The sequence below is a fragment of the Aspergillus japonicus genome, assembly GCF_003184785.1.
Source record: "Aspergillus japonicus CBS 114.51 unplaced genomic scaffold BO86scaffold_120, whole genome shotgun sequence".
Taxonomy (NCBI): Eukaryota; Fungi; Ascomycota; class Eurotiomycetes; order Eurotiales; family Aspergillaceae; genus Aspergillus; species Aspergillus japonicus.
This window is the reverse complement of record NW_020291757.1, coordinates 41,117-56,976: the sequence shown is the minus strand read 5'-3', so window position 1 is coordinate 56,976 and position 15,860 is coordinate 41,117. Positions and strand designations below refer to the sequence as shown.

Below are 15,860 nucleotides of genomic sequence, written 5' to 3'. Positions count from 1 at the left end.
CCAGGGGAACGGAACTACGAGTCCGCCACGCCTTCGACGACGACCTTGTCGGAGACCGGCACCTCCGTGGGGCCGGTGTACTCCTTCCGCTTGACGAGCCACCAGGCGGTGACGAACAGGGTCAGGGCGCCGGTCATCAGGCTGGCGTAGTTCATGGCCTGGGCGTCGGTGGGCAGGGCGTAGGGGAAGCAGAAGATGACGACGAAGGCGAGGATGTAGACGCAGCTCAGGGCGTTGACGAGGTAGCCGAGCGGGCCGGGCATCCAGAAGTGGCCGGGGGCGAAGGAGGCGCGGCGCGTGAGCAGGTGCGGGAAGATGGCGGCGAAGTAGGACAGGCTGGAGAGCTGGACGAAGCAGCCCACGAAGGCGTTGAAGGCCGTCGTCGACCCGACGTAGATGCACGCCAGCACGGTCACCATGCCCCCGCACACGAGCGTCGCGTTGAACGGGTTGTGCATGCGCGGGTTGATGTGGCCCAGCCAGCTGTGGAAGGGCGTCGCCTGGTCCCGCGAGATCGTCCACAGCGTGCGGCCCGCGGTGATGTAGCATCCGGCGCAGGTGATCACCGTCGGGAGGAAGGCGACGATCAGCAGGCCCAGCGCCCCGCCGCGGGTGCCGGTGGCTTGGTAGTAGATCTCGGCCAGCGGGAAGCCGTAGACGCTGTTGAGCACGGCGGAGAGGTCGGTGATGCTGTAGAAGAGCGCGATCATGTACACGATGCCCGTGAGGAAGCCGACGGTCATTTGCGCGAGGACGGCTTTCGGGATGTTGCGGCTTGGTCTGGATGGTGGGGGTTAGGGCTGGGGCTGTTGCAGGGAATAAGGGCCGGCTTACTGGGGAATCTCCTCGGCGAGGTGCGATGAGCAGTCCGGTGTGCCGACGCTGTACGCGCCGTTGAGCATGCCTGCCACGAAGACAAAGCCTTGGCTGGAGTAGCCGGTGTCGTTTTGCCAGGAGCCCCAGACCTCCTTGCTAGCTGCGTAGCCGGTGCCGTTGATGTGCGGCATCACGGCACAGACAACGATGGTGATGAATACACCGGCGAGGATGAAGAACAGGCCGAGATTGCCGATGTGAGGAAGCCACCGGTTCATGAAGAGCACAATACAGCAGCACATCCAGGTGCAGATGACGAAGCTCACGAAGATATGCCAGGACTGAGGCACAAAGCCTGGGTGCATGAGGGCGTACATCGACACGGTTTGCTGTCCAAGGATAGCTGACATCGAGGCTGCGCCCAGGATCCATGCCAGCGAGTTCCAGAACCCGGCAAAGAACCCGCACACCCGTCCGTATCTGCCCGCAGTGACGGTAGCCCAGTGGTAGACTGGGGTAGACGTTAGAGAGAGGGATATCCGAGAAGTGTCAAGATCTACCTACCTCCACTGGCAGATGGCATGCCAGATGCCAGTTCTGCAATCGAGGCTGCAACTAGCCAGTAGCATACAGACACGGCGATGCTAGAATCATGTCAGCACTCTTGATCCGTGATGGATGGGGGGGTGAGGGCCATACAATTCATATATCACACCAGACGGGCCTCCATTGCTTAAGGCCGTGGTCTGGATACCGTCAGTCCAATCTCCTAGCACGGACAGAAGACGATTCGTAGCATACCACACTGCCACCCTGGGCAATCCATGTGTTTCCGGTCGTGACAGCCACGGCACAGATGCTTAACAGACTGAAATTGCGGTCGACTTCCTGACGGTGGCCCGAAACATTGACTACCTCCACAGATGATGCATCCTCCCCTGCATCGATGGGGTCTAACTTCCCTGCTATCTTCTCTGTCGTCATGTCGGGATCGAGATCGGCGGGGATAGTGATATGGTTCGTGGAAGGTGGATTAACGACGAATGGGGGCAAGGATTCGTCAGAACGCTTGATAGCGCGGCAGCTGCTGGTTAAGTCGTCGGAAGGCTCTTGTAGTATATCGCTAATCTGTGTGGCTTGTGTGTGATTGACAAGATGATGAGATAGTCGAGGTCAGGGCTGGCTGAAGAATCACAGGTCGAAAACGATCATTGCCCTCTTTCCCCCAGTTCTGTAGCGGCGAGAGAGCACAGGGACACAAGGAGAAGAGCCAGAGGGCACCGTGGGCGAGGACCAGAGTTTATAGAGGCGAGCGAGGGAGGGATGAATGAGAGATGTACTCCCTCCGTATACTCCAAGTGATCAGAGCTGGTGGGGCCAGCACAGCGTGGGAAGGGCCGTTATCGCCCAATCACGGGACATTCTGGCTGATGTAAGGCTCCGATTGGCGGAGAGGCAGGGAAGCCGTGAAGAAGCGACTAGTCCCAAAGGGGGAGCTTCAGCAGATACACTCTCTGCGAGTCTTTGCCTCTTTGCCCACTTGCCCACTTTTTCCCTTCTGCCTTCACCTTGCGAGGTTGGTTTTAGGTATGTGTCCTCCCTGTCTATCATCGGGAACTAGACGGACGGAGGAGGGGGGGGTCTGGTCTGCATGGTTTTCAACTCTTTACATGCTTGTTTGCTCCACATATGGGGTCTATTGACACATCAGAACTCATTCCTCAATCCGGGGAAGCTGGGGAAGCTAACGACCATCAATATGCTGTATGGCCCTTACCTACGTAGTACTTCATCGTACAGAACGGCCAACTCAGGTACAAGTACAACGGTTTGACCGATTTTGAGCTTGCGCTGATAAGCGCTTGTTGGAGGTCGAGATAACTGGGTCATGTGTGGCCCGTGTTGAGGGAGAGTGGGTGAGAGAGAGGAAGAGCGAGAGAAGTCGAGCCTAGAGGCAGCGGAGCACGCACCGATTTATGTATACTCTCTTCACGCTTATCACTTTGATAGCATGTGTTCTGTACATCCAACTGCAATCATGAATGAATTGCACTAGAATACAGCGGCGTACTCTATTGCATGAGCCATGGATGCCTTATCAAGCGGGCAGCCACCGCCATCGGACGCCAAGAAGCCGGGGTTTTCCCGTACTTCCTTCAGCCTTCCATTATCAATCCCCATTATTCACTGATAAGTTAGAGCCGACCTGAGTCTCCCCATCCATTTGACTTGAGATATGAACACGGACTTATGCCTGTGTATCACCTAGTGCCGTTTTCCTACAGTCAAGGTCCTGCTGAGTCTACCTGCACCCTCCAATTCCTAGCTCCCGAGCAATTGACTCAGCCCACTCACTGTAACTACAGAGTATTTACAGTAGTGGCATCACTTACGGCCTGCTCCACTCACTTCGGAAACTCCCAAGCCTTCGAACGATGGATTCGACTAGTGTTTCTTTTCCAAATACCTGCCCCATTTCTCATCCCTGCAAGGCCGGGTTCTAGCGGCAAAAACTCACCCTTGGGCCGACCAGTTGGCTCCAATGACACCACTGGTGTTGCATGCCTTACACAGGGAGCCTTCATATTTTCTCGCTCTTGACAGTTCGCAAGATCGTCAGGAAAGATACAAAGAAGATATGCAAACGAGCACATCAACGCGGACATGGCTAAAGCGAGTGACCGCCATAGTCCTCCGTGTGTCTTAGCAAATGAGCCCCGAGACCGAACAATCCTCCTGTTCCAGAACACGGACCATTATGCTTCCAGGCCGTGGATTGGTGAAACAAGTTCAATGAGCATTCGTTCTCCAGCCCACCAACGAGGAGTCAAGATCGAGATGGCACGAGCTTAGCGGCGGATTCTCGAAGCTAAACGTGCAGGTGTAGACTATTTGCGGACCGTCGTACTTCCCTGGTAGTCCACCTCAGTGGGCGAGAAAAATTTTCCTCGATTTTTTCCATCACTGACTGATTCAGCACATGAGGACGAGGTGCAAGCACGAAGACACTTGCGGATCTGCAGAGTACCTTCCAGCTACCCTACGATCGCAATAATGAACCCTTCCCTGATTGCCTACTCTTGATTCGAGGTATCGTAGTCTGATCGAGTGGGGAGTCTTTGCATCGGATGAACGGATTGGACTGGCTCCAGCTCGATTGAGTTTCTGGTAACAAAAGTATTGACTAGTTCTACACTGTTACCTGCACCCTTGGGAAGCCGAACAAGGAGCTCCACCTGCAACAGTGATGTCGCTAAAGGGCATACCGGTACTTACGCACATGCAGCAGGGGTGCATCTTAGTGTCGTTCATAGTAATGAACGGTGGAAGCCACGCCCCATCTCCGTATATTGTCTCGGGAGACAATTCCCTCCCCCCTATATTGCACCAGACGCTGCTGGGTTTGGAATTAATCAACCGGTCTTCACCCTGTTTCTCAGACTCTCGAAGACAAAAGTCTCCACTGGCTGAGTGGCCATATCATGGAGACTTCGCTTGACTGAAGGATCGACTTGGACTGGGGCATTACGCCACCCAGGTGCAAATCCCCCTGCCAGCTGGAGACGATTCCCCCCGACAGTAACGTGCGATAATGCTAAGTTTTCGCCGGCCGGTGCTTGAGTGTTCTGGTCTAGAAGTAACTTTATGCCAGGCCTTCGCATACAAGACCCAAAATGGGAGAATTTGGCTCCAGCGAAGAGAGTTCGACTTCGACCGAGTCCAGCTGGTGGTGCATGAATTGATTTAAATGGCTTCCGGCCAAGTGGAGATTGGAATACAAATTAAGTTGCAACTAGCCGGCATTAAGGGACCCACCTCCCCAAAGTCAAAGAAAGTGCGGTCCATCCATTGACGGAGTACAATTTGTACACATACGTGTGCATCTGCTAAGGTGCATTCCTTGTGGGACGTCGGTGCAGTCGGTGGAGTGATGGCTGATCTTTTCCGCTCAAAGTCCCCCCTCTCCCGGTCTCCCCATACATGATCCAGATAGGCTTAGCAAGTTACACGCAAGTCTACTCTGGATCACGGACTCTTCGTGGCTCCGATGACGATGAAGCTGGTAAAGTAAGCAGCCAACCGTGGTGCGGTGTCTGTACCTGGGATGCACCCTTGGCTCATCCTTGCATGCAGTTCGCTGGCCATTCAATCACCGACCCCCGGCTGATTGATCCGGCCTAGCCTGAAGATCAGGTCTGGTATTCGCCCACTTCCTCCTCTTGATCATTATCTTCTCAGTGCATACTCTCTCGACGCACGCAGTCATCAAGCTAGCCGGGATCATACATCCTGGTTCGCCGTTTTTGATTGCTTGACCAAGTGTGGACGTCTTTCTCCCCTGGCCGGCGTGCCGGTACCCAACCTTATCTTAGCAAAGATGTGAGTGCAGCTCACTTATATTACCCTGAGCCTTGTCCGGCGTTGGTCCCTTGCAGGAAAGGATCTCGATTGACCGGTTTCCTCGTGGCTTTCCAGGTTGCACTCCAGCACGATGTCCAGTCTAAGCCCCGCTTTCGCACGCAATTTTGCGCGGGAGACATGGACGCTCTATGGTGTCGGGGTGCTGGGTGCAGTACTGAGGTTGTGAGTAGTAGCCTTTTACTTGTTGCATTTTGGAAGACATATCTTGTCTTCGTCCTCAAGTGCGGTGCTGACCATGGCTTCTTGGTATAGCATTGCACGAATACGTCGGTTGGGGGTCACCAATCTCCAGGCGGACGATTATCTGATGATGTTCGCTGTCGTCTGGTACACGCTTCTTTGTGTTGCTCTCAACCAGGTCGCTTCAGGCGGGGGTTCCAATTTGATGAGCGAGGATGATATCAAAGCATTAACCCCCACCATCAAAGCTGATCGCATCCGCGGAAGTAAATGGGTTTTTGTGTCGGAGCACTGCTTCCTCCTTGCCATCTGGGCGATGAAGGCCTGCATGCTGGTGATTTATGCTCGCATCACGTATGATCATCCATGACTTGTGACTGTGCTGAATGCTGACTCTAGGAAATGTTATAGGGAGGGACTGCGCCAAAGAAAATGGGTCAATTACCTCTCCATCTACGTTGCCCTTGGATTCGTGGCAACTGAACTGTCCCTGTTCCTCATCTGTCGGCCTATCCACAATTACTGGGCCGTGCCGACTCCTTACGGTAAGTCAGTCTTCTGCAAAAATGGCTTGTACGCCTCTTGCTGACTGCGCGATAGCGCAATGTTCGACATATCAGTACTATGAGATCGTCCAAGGCGTTATCTCCATCTCTGCGGATGTATTCATGCTTCTCATTGGAATCCCCCTCTTGGTCCAAGTGCGCGTCCCTTTGAAGCAAAAGTTGATCCTCATGCTCTTGTTCGGCATGGGTATCTTCGTCATCGTCGCGGCCCTCCTGAACAAACTCTACTGCTTGGTCCCATCGCTCATCTCTTACGTTTACATGAACTGGTATTTCCGTGAAGCCACCGTCGCCATTCTGGTCACCAACCTACCCTTGGTGTGGTCTCTCCTCCGTGATGTGTTCCCTGCCCTCAAGAGCTGGACCGGAGGGTCCCACCGAGGAACAGACCGCTATCGAACAGGCCCATACGCGCCGAAGGGGTCTGCCTACCAACACTACGGGCCTCACAGTCAGTTGCGGTCCGGAGACTTCAGCATGCGCACCTATAACCAGAGCACTGTTGTGGCTCCCAGCAAGGCTGTGTCGGATGTCAGCACGGAACCGGTAGATGAGCGCGAGCCCAGTGACGACGGCTCCGAGCGAGCCCTCCGCATTCGACAGGACGTCACAGTCACGGTGGAGCGGGAAACACGACCGCCCGAGTATTGGGATTCTCGAGGCGCGGGGGCAAGCCAACAGCCTTGAGTGGCTCGATCTTCTACACTCACTTCACTTCCTTATTTTATCTTCGATTCTCTATGAGTTCTTCCCAGTCTTTCTACTACCCTCACCTTCGTTCCACTCCTTTCACACCCTCCTTGACTTCTTTTCCCTTCTGTGCTTGATATTGCTTACACATATGGCATGATCTGCCCGCGACGCCTGATTGGCAACCAATTTTTGTATATATAGAAATTGCTCGGCACCCCATCGTTGATCAGCATGATAGGTGGGTGGGGGGGTTCGTCCCGCAGCCGAGTGATCATGACGAGCATTGGTCTGGGCGACCAGGTATACCACGGATAGACAAAATACGAACGAATCCTAATGGACAGCGATACGAGTAGCACGAGGACCATGGGTGAGTTCCAGCTACACATGCGGTGTTGAAATCACGTGAGTAGCCCGATCCGTATCGTTGACAGACAGAGTGGATGAGACGGTACTCGGTAAGTTACGTAAAACAACCCTCCGACAGGTACCCATCCATCCGTCAACCCCGGGCTTTTTGGAGTCTTGTGGGCAATACAGACACAGACAGTGCGGCCCGGCGCCGCCACGGGGCCAAGACCCTGTCTTGTACTGTACGTCTGTAAGTACTTAAGTAGTGTACTGTGCTGCTGTACGAAGTAGTAACCGTGGACAGCTTAATAGGGTACGGGAAACCCCGGCCCCGGGAAAATACCTCTCGCGGTACGGTCACTCTCGGTACTCGTCCCCCGATGCGGCAACATCCACGGGGCGATATTGATCTATCATTTAGATTAATTCTTTTCGCCAGCCAGGAAGAAGGCAAAGGTGCGTGGGCTGCTCAATAAGATTGTGGCAGAGTTTTTCGTTTTCCCCAAAAGAGGGGTGGGGGAGGGGTAGGGGAAAAAAAAAATTCGTGAGCAGGTCCAGGCCAGCGCCAGGCACCAGGGGCAAGAAAGAAAGAGACTTTGGTTCATCCCACCCACAGTGCAAGGTTCAATGCAAGGACAATTGCATTGCCATCCATGGCCTGGCAGTTCTTTCCAGCCTTATCCAGTTTTCCAGCTGATCATCAACACAAGAAAGACCTCACTCACAGCCTTCCGTTCCATGGGCCACACTCCACTCGGCAACAACCGCTTTGGGCAAAGATTGTTGTCGATTCTCGGGGCCGACGTCGACCATCATCTTCAATTGAACCACGGACCACTACCACTACGTACGTGCGAGTTGGTAGTGAGTGGCAGACTTACACAGTCTTCCGCTTACTCGACAAGATGAACTACAACAATCTGGCCCATCCCTCCCCCAGGAAATTCACATCCGCTGGCAATACTGGATCTGAACTGGGAAACCCCAGTAAGCCAGCTCATGTAAAAGTGGATATCAAAAAGAGGGAAAGTTCGCCACCTCCTATAATCCCCAGTATGCCTGCCTCGTTCAACTGCACTGTAGAGTTCTCCGTGGCTTCAGAACCCATGCATTTAGCCTGCGCACCAGACCAAACCCCCTTCCCTACTGGAACTAAAAGCGTGACGGGGAATTCTCCGTCTCTCAAATGCATACTTTCGGAGATACGGATGGATAGTCGAAAAGTCAATGCCCTCCAACCTTTTTCGCTGGTAGCACTAAACATCCTTGGGTCTCGCACGAAACGCTTATTATCGCTGATCAACTGTCAACAGGTGGCTATCCTCTCTGCACAGACTTGGATCGTACTGTACCAAACTCTCTGTGAAAGTCAGTCGGCACCAGCATTCGGCGCGATTGGCCCTTTGGCGTGTTTTTGAGTCAATTTGGGATACGATGGAAGGATCTCATCGCGGATGTCGGCACTGCAAAATAACTTACCTTTTGATAGTAGACTAGCTTTGTACTGTACATCAGGATACAGTGCTTCCCAGGAATCTGCCTGAATCTACATTTTACATTTTTGCCGGCTCTCGTCCCCAAAGGCTGATCTAGCGTTGGGATTTTTCAAGTTACATACATACAGGCTGAACTTCCCTTCTGAACCGACATTCGGGCGAGCAGCCTCGCTTCAATGATCTGGCCGGGTCTCTCTGCTCTGGGCTACCGTTAACTTACTGCGTCAACCTCCTGTTCAACGACCACGCAACATTTCCGCCACACAGCCACATACGAGGCGGATTTCGACGGACTCGATCCTTCGCGAGGCTAGGGCAGGATCTAGTTATTGCACAGGAGGACCCCAGAAAAAAAAAAAAAAAAAAAAAAAAGAGGGCGAGAGATGCCTCGCTCGTTTGGATGCTCGGCGCAGTACCACCGTTTTTGTTGTCCTCCTCCGCGCCTAGGATCGTTGGGTGGTGGAAGTCATGGCACTAAGAGGGACGGCGTCTGCCTGCACCCACGGGGTCAATATCGGTGGTTCTAAGGGGCATTGTTATCGACGCCTGGTTGTAGGCCCTTCGAACTCATTAGTGTTCGGTTATCGTAATCCCGATCGCAACGGAGGGGAGGGGAGGAGGCCACGTGACGCGCATATCGGATAGCATAGAGGTGGAACAAGGTGAAAGGTGAACGTTGTTTTGTCGGTGCCATGAAGGGATTACTGATTGGGATACTGATTTGCCTATTATCTTTTTGTGGTACGGGTTCCGGTATATCGGGTTGCGTCTCACGTCCTCCTTTTGCACCCCTGCAGCCAGCCCTATGCCCTGCAGGACCGCAGTTTGAAGAATAAGCGCTTGTGCATATCTGATCTTCCAGATAGACACTGCATCTTCGGGACACAGGCACTTCTTGATTGGCTGACCACCTGTAGTACGATTGAGTTGCTTATCATCAACGCTAGGCGCGTCGTCGCAACGGCTTGTCCTCTATCGGTTACTACTATAGGGGATCAGTCTTATCCGCTACCACACCCGATTAGAGCATCAGCAGAGCCATAGCTCCCCTATGTCTTCCTCTTTCTTGGGGCTGGACGGGCTCCATGTCCTCGTTACTGGCGCTGCGGGTGGCATTGGTCGACGAGCCGTGCAGGAGTTTCTGGGTAAGTGAGAGAGACGTTTTGTTTTCTTCAACCATGTTGATGGCCTGATTGCCATACATACATAAGCTGTCTGCAGATATGTCGCGCATGGGAGTTGTCCTGCTGTGGAATGGTGCTTACGAGACATATAGACCAAGGATGCAAAGTCACTGCACTAGATCTTAAGCCTTTGGAGCTTGCCCACGCACCAGCCGACGTCTACGCACGACTCCACATTCTCCGAGGCGATATCACCGACGAGGAGTCTATTCGCTCGAGCGTGTCGCAGGCCGGCAAGCGCTTCGGGCCGATCAACATCCTCATCGCCAACGCCGGCATTACCGATGAGAGCAGGGACTACCCGATCTGGGAGCTGCCCTTGGAAGCCTGGGAACGGACGTACCACGTCAATGTGCGCGGGACCTTCCTCACCATCAAACATTTCCTTCGATCCGCACAGCTGGCGCAGCAGACGCTGGGCAGGGAGTTGGACAACCTGGCCATTGTCGTGACCGGCAGTGAGACGGGCAAGTTTGGTCAAGAGGCTGGGAAGGCGGGCTTGCAGTATGGACTGGTAAAGAGCGTGAAGAATGAGATTGTTCGGCTCAATAGCCAGGCGAGAATCAACGCCGTTGCTCCGGGGTGGGTGGACACGCCCATGATCGAAGGTCGGCTGGAGGATCCGAAGGAGATGTGGGCCGAGGCTCAGGCAACGTGAGCTTAACCTCTCCCTGTGCGAGGAGCTCAAGGAGGTCGCTGACTTATGTGATAGCGTGCCATTGAGGAGGGTTGCTAAGCCTGAGGATGTGGCTCGTACCATGGCTTTTCTGGCCTCCCATCGCGCAGCTGGGCATATCTCAGGACAGTGCTTGAGTGTCGACGGCGGCATGGAGGGGCGTCTGGTTTGGAAAGAAGGCGATGAGCCGAAGAAGCTGACGGCTGAAAGTACGGTGCTTCCGATCGCCTCGTCCATCCCACCAGCCTTGACTAAGCCGAAGCGGAACAAGATTCGCATTGCCGTATCCATCGATTTGGATGCGGTCTCTGGATGGCTAGGAACGGGTTCGTGACTTCCAACTCCTAAATTGTGTTGCATGCTCATCTTTCCTCTTCGCACACCACAGGGCAACATCCAGACAACATTCTAGCCGATTACTCGGCCGGGTTCTTCGCAGCCCGAGTCGGTGTCCCGCGACTGGTACGCATGCTCAAGAAGCTCAATCTTGCGGACCGCTGCACGTGGTTCATCCCCGGCCACTCCGCGGAGAGTTTCCCCGACGAGGTCCGGCAGGTGGTCGAGTCGGGCTGCGAGATCGGTCTGCATGGCTACGCCCACGAGGGCGCCTACCAGCTCACCGTCGAGCAAGAGCGAGACGTCCTGGTCAAATGCATCGAGATTGCCACCAAGCTCACCGGCAAGAAGCCCGTCGGGTACCGGGCGCCCCTGTACCAGCTGCGCGAGTCGACGATGGATCTTCTCGAGGAATTCGGCTTCGAATACGGTCTGTCCCCCACCGTCCGGTCCGTGTATAAAATGCTGACATGGTTGTTGCAACACAAAACAGATGCCTCCCTGACCGACCACGACTGCCATCCGTTCTTCGCTCCGCGTCGTCCTCCGCTCGAGCCCATCAACTTCGCCCGCCCCGCCTCGACCTGGATGCACCCGATCCCGCAGACCACCGCGGACCGTCGGCCGCTCGTCTGCGTCCCCTGCAACTGGTACATGGAGGACATGACCCCGATGCAGTTTTTGCCGCACGCGCCTAACTCGCACGGCTACACGGACGTGCGGGTGATCGAGAACCTGTGGAAGGACCGCTTCCTGTGGATCCGCGAGAACGAGGAGGAGCCCATCTTCCCGGTGCTGATGCATCCGGACACGAGCGGGATGGCGCATGTCATTGGGATGTTGGAGCGGCTGCTGCGCTGGCTGCAGGGCTGGGGGGAGGAGGTGGAGTTCTGTCAGACCGGGGAGATTGCCCGGTGGTATCGGGATAAAGAGATGGGAGCATCCTCTTGAACATCTGACATCTGTTAAGTCGTCCTGTTGAGAGACACTTGGGATCGAGTATAGTATCTGCGAAAGCAAGATGGTGGAGACCATGCTCACCCCAGTAGACGTGCTGCATGTCCAGGGTTGTGGTCCATTTTCGGCCTTTCTCAAACGCGTGGCTCAAATACACACGCAGAGCACATATTCGTCTTATATCCGAAACCAGGAATCAGATAGAGCCGGTCCTCAACAGCATCAACGCCCAAGTAGGGTCATAGCGCTACCTATAGTTTAGTAAGAGTCCCGTAGTTGCTCACAGTTATACTCCCCCACCCCAAAAGGGCAACCCCGAATCTCATCTATCACGTGATCGCGCGTTGCGTCCCGGCGCGTCCCAATCCACGCCCTGCATCAGCAACAGCGGCAAAACACCTCTTCGACAAAACACCCTCCTCCCTGCTCCTCGGATCCAAAGGCGCCATGGTATTCAAACCTTTCAAGTCGCCTTTGATCCGCAAGCCCCTTCCCTCCGCTCCCGCGACTACTCCCGATGTTGTCGCTACAGATCCTACTCCCAAAGCCGACGCCACAGCAACCACAGACCCCACGGGGGAACCGCCGACGAAAAAGCCGCGCCTCCATCTGGATCCTGCGGTAACGGGGATCGAGAACCGGGGACTTCTCCCAAGTGCCTCGACCGGATCACAACAGCCGAAGAAGCGAGGGACATTGTTGTGCTTGGCGCGGGAGCGGTCTGCTTCGTCTACAACTTCCTCCCTGTCGTCTCGGGGGTCGGAGAATGATACATCCAAGGTGAAGGGGGCGAGGGAAGAAGGCGCGCGGGCCGGGGCCGGGAGGGGTAGTGAGGACGGAAAGGCGACGACGGGCGAGGTCCGAGAGAGGTATTTTAATGTTTTGTGGTGAGTTCGCATTCGCTTTTTACGTTGACTTTCCATGTCTCTGTCCTTTTTATGGGTTGTTGTGTTTCTACAGACGCGGAAGTGATCGAGCAGGACTAATCCTCGCTTTTTTTGTGCGTGTGTGAATAGGCGCAAAGTCACGACCAAGAAAAACAAAACCTGGGATGGGGATGGGATCATCAAGGTCCGGGATGGGTATGCGTATATGTTCGATCATGCCTCCGGGAAGGATATGGGGCGCGGGATGGTATCGCAGACCCGGTCGTTGGAGGCAGGCGTGATGTTGTCGGTTGCGGGGAAGGAGGTCGAGATCGACTGTGAGGTCTCTAGGGGAGAGTATCTGACTGGGAGGGGTCTGTCAGGTGCTGAGGAGAAGGAACCGGCTGTCAATACTAATGCTGCTGTTACGAAACCTCCGGCTACAGCAGCGGCTGGGAAGGCTTCCGTGTCGGTTCGGAGCGCGGGCCTCAACACCAAGGGGGAGATGGGCAAGGAGGATGAGTCTTCCAAACCGAGTCCCATCCGGATCGCGAACCCGGCGTCTAGGAAGGGTGGCATCTCTGGAGCGTACAAGAGGCCACTGCTGGATTCCGCGATGGTACCACAGACTTCCGCCTCAACAGAGATGCCAGTGCCCCGGCATGACCCTGCGCAGCCGGGAGCGTTGGTCATGAAACGCCCGGATTCGGTGCCCAACGGCAAGAGAGTCGTTGATGTGGTCGTCGATCCGATCCTGGCGAAACATCTTCGGCCGCATCAACGCGAGGGAGTCCAGTTTCTCTACGAGTGTGTCATGGGGATGCGCTCGTTCAATGGCGAAGGCGCGATTCTAGCGGACGACATGGGCCTTGGCAAAACGTTGCAGACCATCGCCCTCTTGTGGACGCTGCTGAAGCAGAACCCCGTCTATGGGGATTCCCCAGTTGTAAAGAAGGCGCTCATCGTCTGTCCGGTGACGCTGATCAGTAACTGGCGCAAGGAGTTTCGCAAGTGGCTCGGCAATGAACGCATCGGGGTGTTCGTTTTTGACGACAAGCGCAAGCGGCTGACGGATTTTACTAAGGGCAAGGCGTACAGTGTCATGATAGTGGGTTACGAGAAGCTGAGGACGGTGCAGGAGGGACTGGCCAGAGGCAGTGGCGTCGATATCATCATCGCCGATGAAGGACATCGCCTGAAGACCCTCCAGAATAAGAGCGGACAGGCCATTCAGTCCTTGAATGCCACCAAGCGAGTCATCCTATCTGGAACCCCGATCCAGAACGATCTCAAGGAGTTCTTCGCCGCCGTCGATCTCGTCAACCCGGGCGTCTTGGGCACTTTCAAGGCCTTCATCAAGGAGTTTGAAATCCCCATCGTCAAGAGCAGACAACCCGAAGCCACCGAGGAAGATATCGAGAAGGGCGAAGCCCGCAATGAGGAGCTCCGCGAGCTCACCTCCAAGTTCATGCTGCGCCGCACGGCCGACATTCTGGCCAAATACCTCCCGCCCAAGTCCGAGTACGTCCTCTTCTGCAACCCGACGCGCACGCAGGCCAACATCTACCAGAACGTGCTGGCGTCGCCCATCTTCCAGAGCGTGATCGGCAACTCCGAGAGCGCGCTGCAGCTCATCACCATCCTCAAGAAGCTCTGCAACAGCCCGTCCCTCCTCTCGCCCAAGGCCACCGACGACAAGGAGAGCTCGTCTAATTCGACCATCGCCGCGCTGCTCGCCTCCCTGCCTCCCAACCTCCTCCGACACTTCTCCCCGTCCTCGAGCGCTAAGATCCGCGTCCTCGACCAGCTCCTCCACCACCTCCGCACCACGTCCCGCGCGGAGAAGATCGTCCTCGTCTCGAACTACACCTCAACCCTCAACCTCCTCGCCACCCTCCTCTCGTCCCTCTCGCTCCCCTTCCTCCGCCTCGACGGCTCCACCCCCGCCCAGAAACGGCACGCCCTCGTCGAGGACTTCAACCGCCTCCCCCCGGACCTCTGCTTCGCGTTCCTTCTGTCCGCCAAAGCCGGCGGCACGGGGCTGAACCTCATCGGCGCCAGCCGCCTAGTGCTCTTCGACGTCGACTGGAACCCGGCCACCGACCTCCAAGCGATGGCGCGCATCCACCGCGACGGCCAGAAGCGGCCGTGTCGGATCTACCGGATCCTGTTGAAGGGGAGTCTCGAGGAAAAGATCTGGCAACGGCAGGTGACGAAGCTGGGTCTGGCGGACAGCGTGATGACGACGACGGCAGCGGCGGCGACGACGACGGCATCGGATAGTGCCGGTGCTGCTACCTCATCGTCATCAATGGCACAGTTTTCGCGCGACGAGCTCCGGGATCTGTTCCGATTAGACGAGGAGAGTCGATGTCAGACGCATGTGTTGTTGGGATGTGAATGCGGAGGGACTGGTCAACCGCAACAACAGCAACAACAACAAGCGTCTCTCGAGACGGCGGATAATGATGATGAGGTGGGAGGAGAAGTGGAGGAGGAGGAGGAGGAGGAGGGGGGGGACACCGTGCCCCCGTCTGACGCGGAAGCAGAAGCAGAAGAAGATGCAGACGCAGAGGAGTTCCCCGACATCCCCACCCTCATCAAGGCCTCGCAGCTCGACATGGAGAACCATGTCCCAAACACGCGCAGGACTTCCTCCCGCCGTCAACCCCCCGCCAACCCCTCCCCACCGCCTCCCCCCCAAAGAAAACCCCCCTCCCAGAAACAGCGGATGAAGCAGTCCCTCGCGCAGTACCGCCACATCGACCCCTACCACCTCACCGCCCCGGCCGACGATGACGACGCGGCGAAATCCCTCGACGTCGTGGCCATGGAATCCGTCATCGACGATGAGGTCCTTGTGGCGATGCTGCGGGACGAGGGGAACCGAGTGGGGTATATCTTCAAGAAGTCGAGCGGTAGCTCGGGAGTTTAGAAGGCCAGGGTATAGATCCCCGTATCCCGTCCGCAGAAGAAGGGGCCCGTCTCGATCTAAAGATCCATGGGACCCTAGGCTTTTGCCGTCTCTGTTCGGGGGTTTTAAATCCCGATGGTATAATTAATCGATATGAGGCTACGAAAATGGAACCGGGGACTTTTTGGAAGGGTATTGGGGGTATGTACTGTATGTATATAGAGAAAAGTCTTATTTCTTAGAGGGTATAAATATCGAGATATATCCGTTTCTTTTGTTTTTTCCTTGGCTTTTCTCCCGCTACTAAATGTATGATGCTATGCTTCATTGGTCACGTTCACAAGTGCAGGAGTAGCCGAGGGGAGAGATGCCGATGCAGAGAAACTTCATGAGCCTTAATTTT

The 15,860-nt window shown here is 55.4% G+C and overlaps 5 protein-coding genes across 5 annotated transcripts; 4 read left to right on the top strand and 1 right to left on the bottom strand.

Moving 5' to 3' along the window:
* Window positions 1–14: 14 nt before the first annotated feature.
* Window positions 15–1,800, bottom strand: BO86DRAFT_405027 (putative choline transport protein; the record flags this gene model as incomplete). Its single annotated transcript, XM_025674056.1, has 5 exons — window positions 15–780; window positions 835–1,327; window positions 1,381–1,460; window positions 1,516–1,562; window positions 1,618–1,800. The coding sequence occupies 5 exons, from the start codon at window positions 1,798–1,800 to the stop codon at window positions 15–17; spliced, it is 1,569 nt and encodes a 522-aa protein (XP_025521949.1).
* Window positions 1,801–5,249: 3,449 nt separating this feature from the next.
* Window positions 5,250–7,018, top strand: BO86DRAFT_393754 (uncharacterized protein). The gene is made up of 4 exons (XM_025673085.1): window positions 5,250–5,400; window positions 5,491–5,772; window positions 5,830–5,963; window positions 6,019–7,018. Exons 1-4 carry the CDS (start codon window positions 5,309–5,311, stop codon window positions 6,669–6,671), a joined length of 1,161 nt encoding a protein of 386 aa, XP_025521948.1. The 5' UTR covers window positions 5,250–5,308; the 3' UTR covers window positions 6,672–7,018.
* A 541-nt stretch (window positions 7,019–7,559) lies between these two features.
* On the top strand, window positions 7,560–8,522 carry BO86DRAFT_36660 (uncharacterized protein). The gene has a single exon (XM_025670108.1). The coding sequence runs from the start codon at window positions 7,682–7,684 to the stop codon at window positions 8,444–8,446; it is 765 nt and encodes a 254-aa protein (XP_025521947.1). The 5' UTR covers window positions 7,560–7,681; the 3' UTR covers window positions 8,447–8,522.
* An 850-nt stretch (window positions 8,523–9,372) lies between these two features.
* On the top strand, window positions 9,373–11,741 carry BO86DRAFT_36589 (SDR family oxidoreductase/polysaccharide deacetylase family protein). The gene is made up of 5 exons (XM_025670078.1): window positions 9,373–9,669; window positions 9,801–10,362; window positions 10,421–10,710; window positions 10,773–11,150; window positions 11,214–11,741. The coding sequence occupies exons 1-5, from the start codon at window positions 9,576–9,578 to the stop codon at window positions 11,669–11,671; spliced, it is 1,782 nt and encodes a 593-aa protein (XP_025521946.1). The 5' UTR covers window positions 9,373–9,575; the 3' UTR covers window positions 11,672–11,741.
* Window positions 11,742–12,085: 344 nt separating this feature from the next.
* Window positions 12,086–15,658, top strand: BO86DRAFT_414175 (uncharacterized protein). Its single transcript, XM_025674821.1, has 2 exons — window positions 12,086–12,564; window positions 12,694–15,658. The coding sequence occupies exons 1-2, from the start codon at window positions 12,125–12,127 to the stop codon at window positions 15,476–15,478; spliced, it is 3,225 nt and encodes a 1,074-aa protein (XP_025521945.1). The 5' UTR covers window positions 12,086–12,124; the 3' UTR covers window positions 15,479–15,658.
* Window positions 15,659–15,860: the final 202 nt, after the last annotated feature.

Excerpts from the sequence above, each read along its gene's own strand:
- BO86DRAFT_393754 (XM_025673085.1), top strand. The coding sequence starts at position 5,309 with ATGTCCAGTCTAAGCCCCGCTTTCGCACGCAATTTTGCGCGGGAGACA. Across the intron at positions 5,401-5,490 it reads CTGGGTGCAGTACTGAGGTT|CATTGCACGAATACGTCGGT; the intron begins GTGAGTAGTAGC and ends TTCTTGGTATAG. Across the intron at positions 5,773-5,829 it reads GTGATTTATGCTCGCATCAC|GGAGGGACTGCGCCAAAGAA; the intron begins GTATGATCATCC and ends GAAATGTTATAG.
- BO86DRAFT_36660 (XM_025670108.1), top strand. The coding sequence starts at position 7,682 with ATGGCCTGGCAGTTCTTTCCAGCCTTATCCAGTTTTCCAGCTGATCAT.
- BO86DRAFT_36589 (XM_025670078.1), top strand. The coding sequence starts at position 9,576 with ATGTCTTCCTCTTTCTTGGGGCTGGACGGGCTCCATGTCCTCGTTACT. Across the intron at positions 9,670-9,800 it reads AGCCGTGCAGGAGTTTCTGG|ACCAAGGATGCAAAGTCACT; the intron begins GTAAGTGAGAGA and ends CGAGACATATAG. Across the intron at positions 10,363-10,420 it reads TGGGCCGAGGCTCAGGCAAC|CGTGCCATTGAGGAGGGTTG; the intron begins GTGAGCTTAACC and ends CTTATGTGATAG.
- BO86DRAFT_414175 (XM_025674821.1), top strand. The coding sequence starts at position 12,125 with ATGGTATTCAAACCTTTCAAGTCGCCTTTGATCCGCAAGCCCCTTCCC. Across the intron at positions 12,565-12,693 it reads AGGTATTTTAATGTTTTGTG|GCGCAAAGTCACGACCAAGA; the intron begins GTGAGTTCGCAT and ends GTGTGTGAATAG.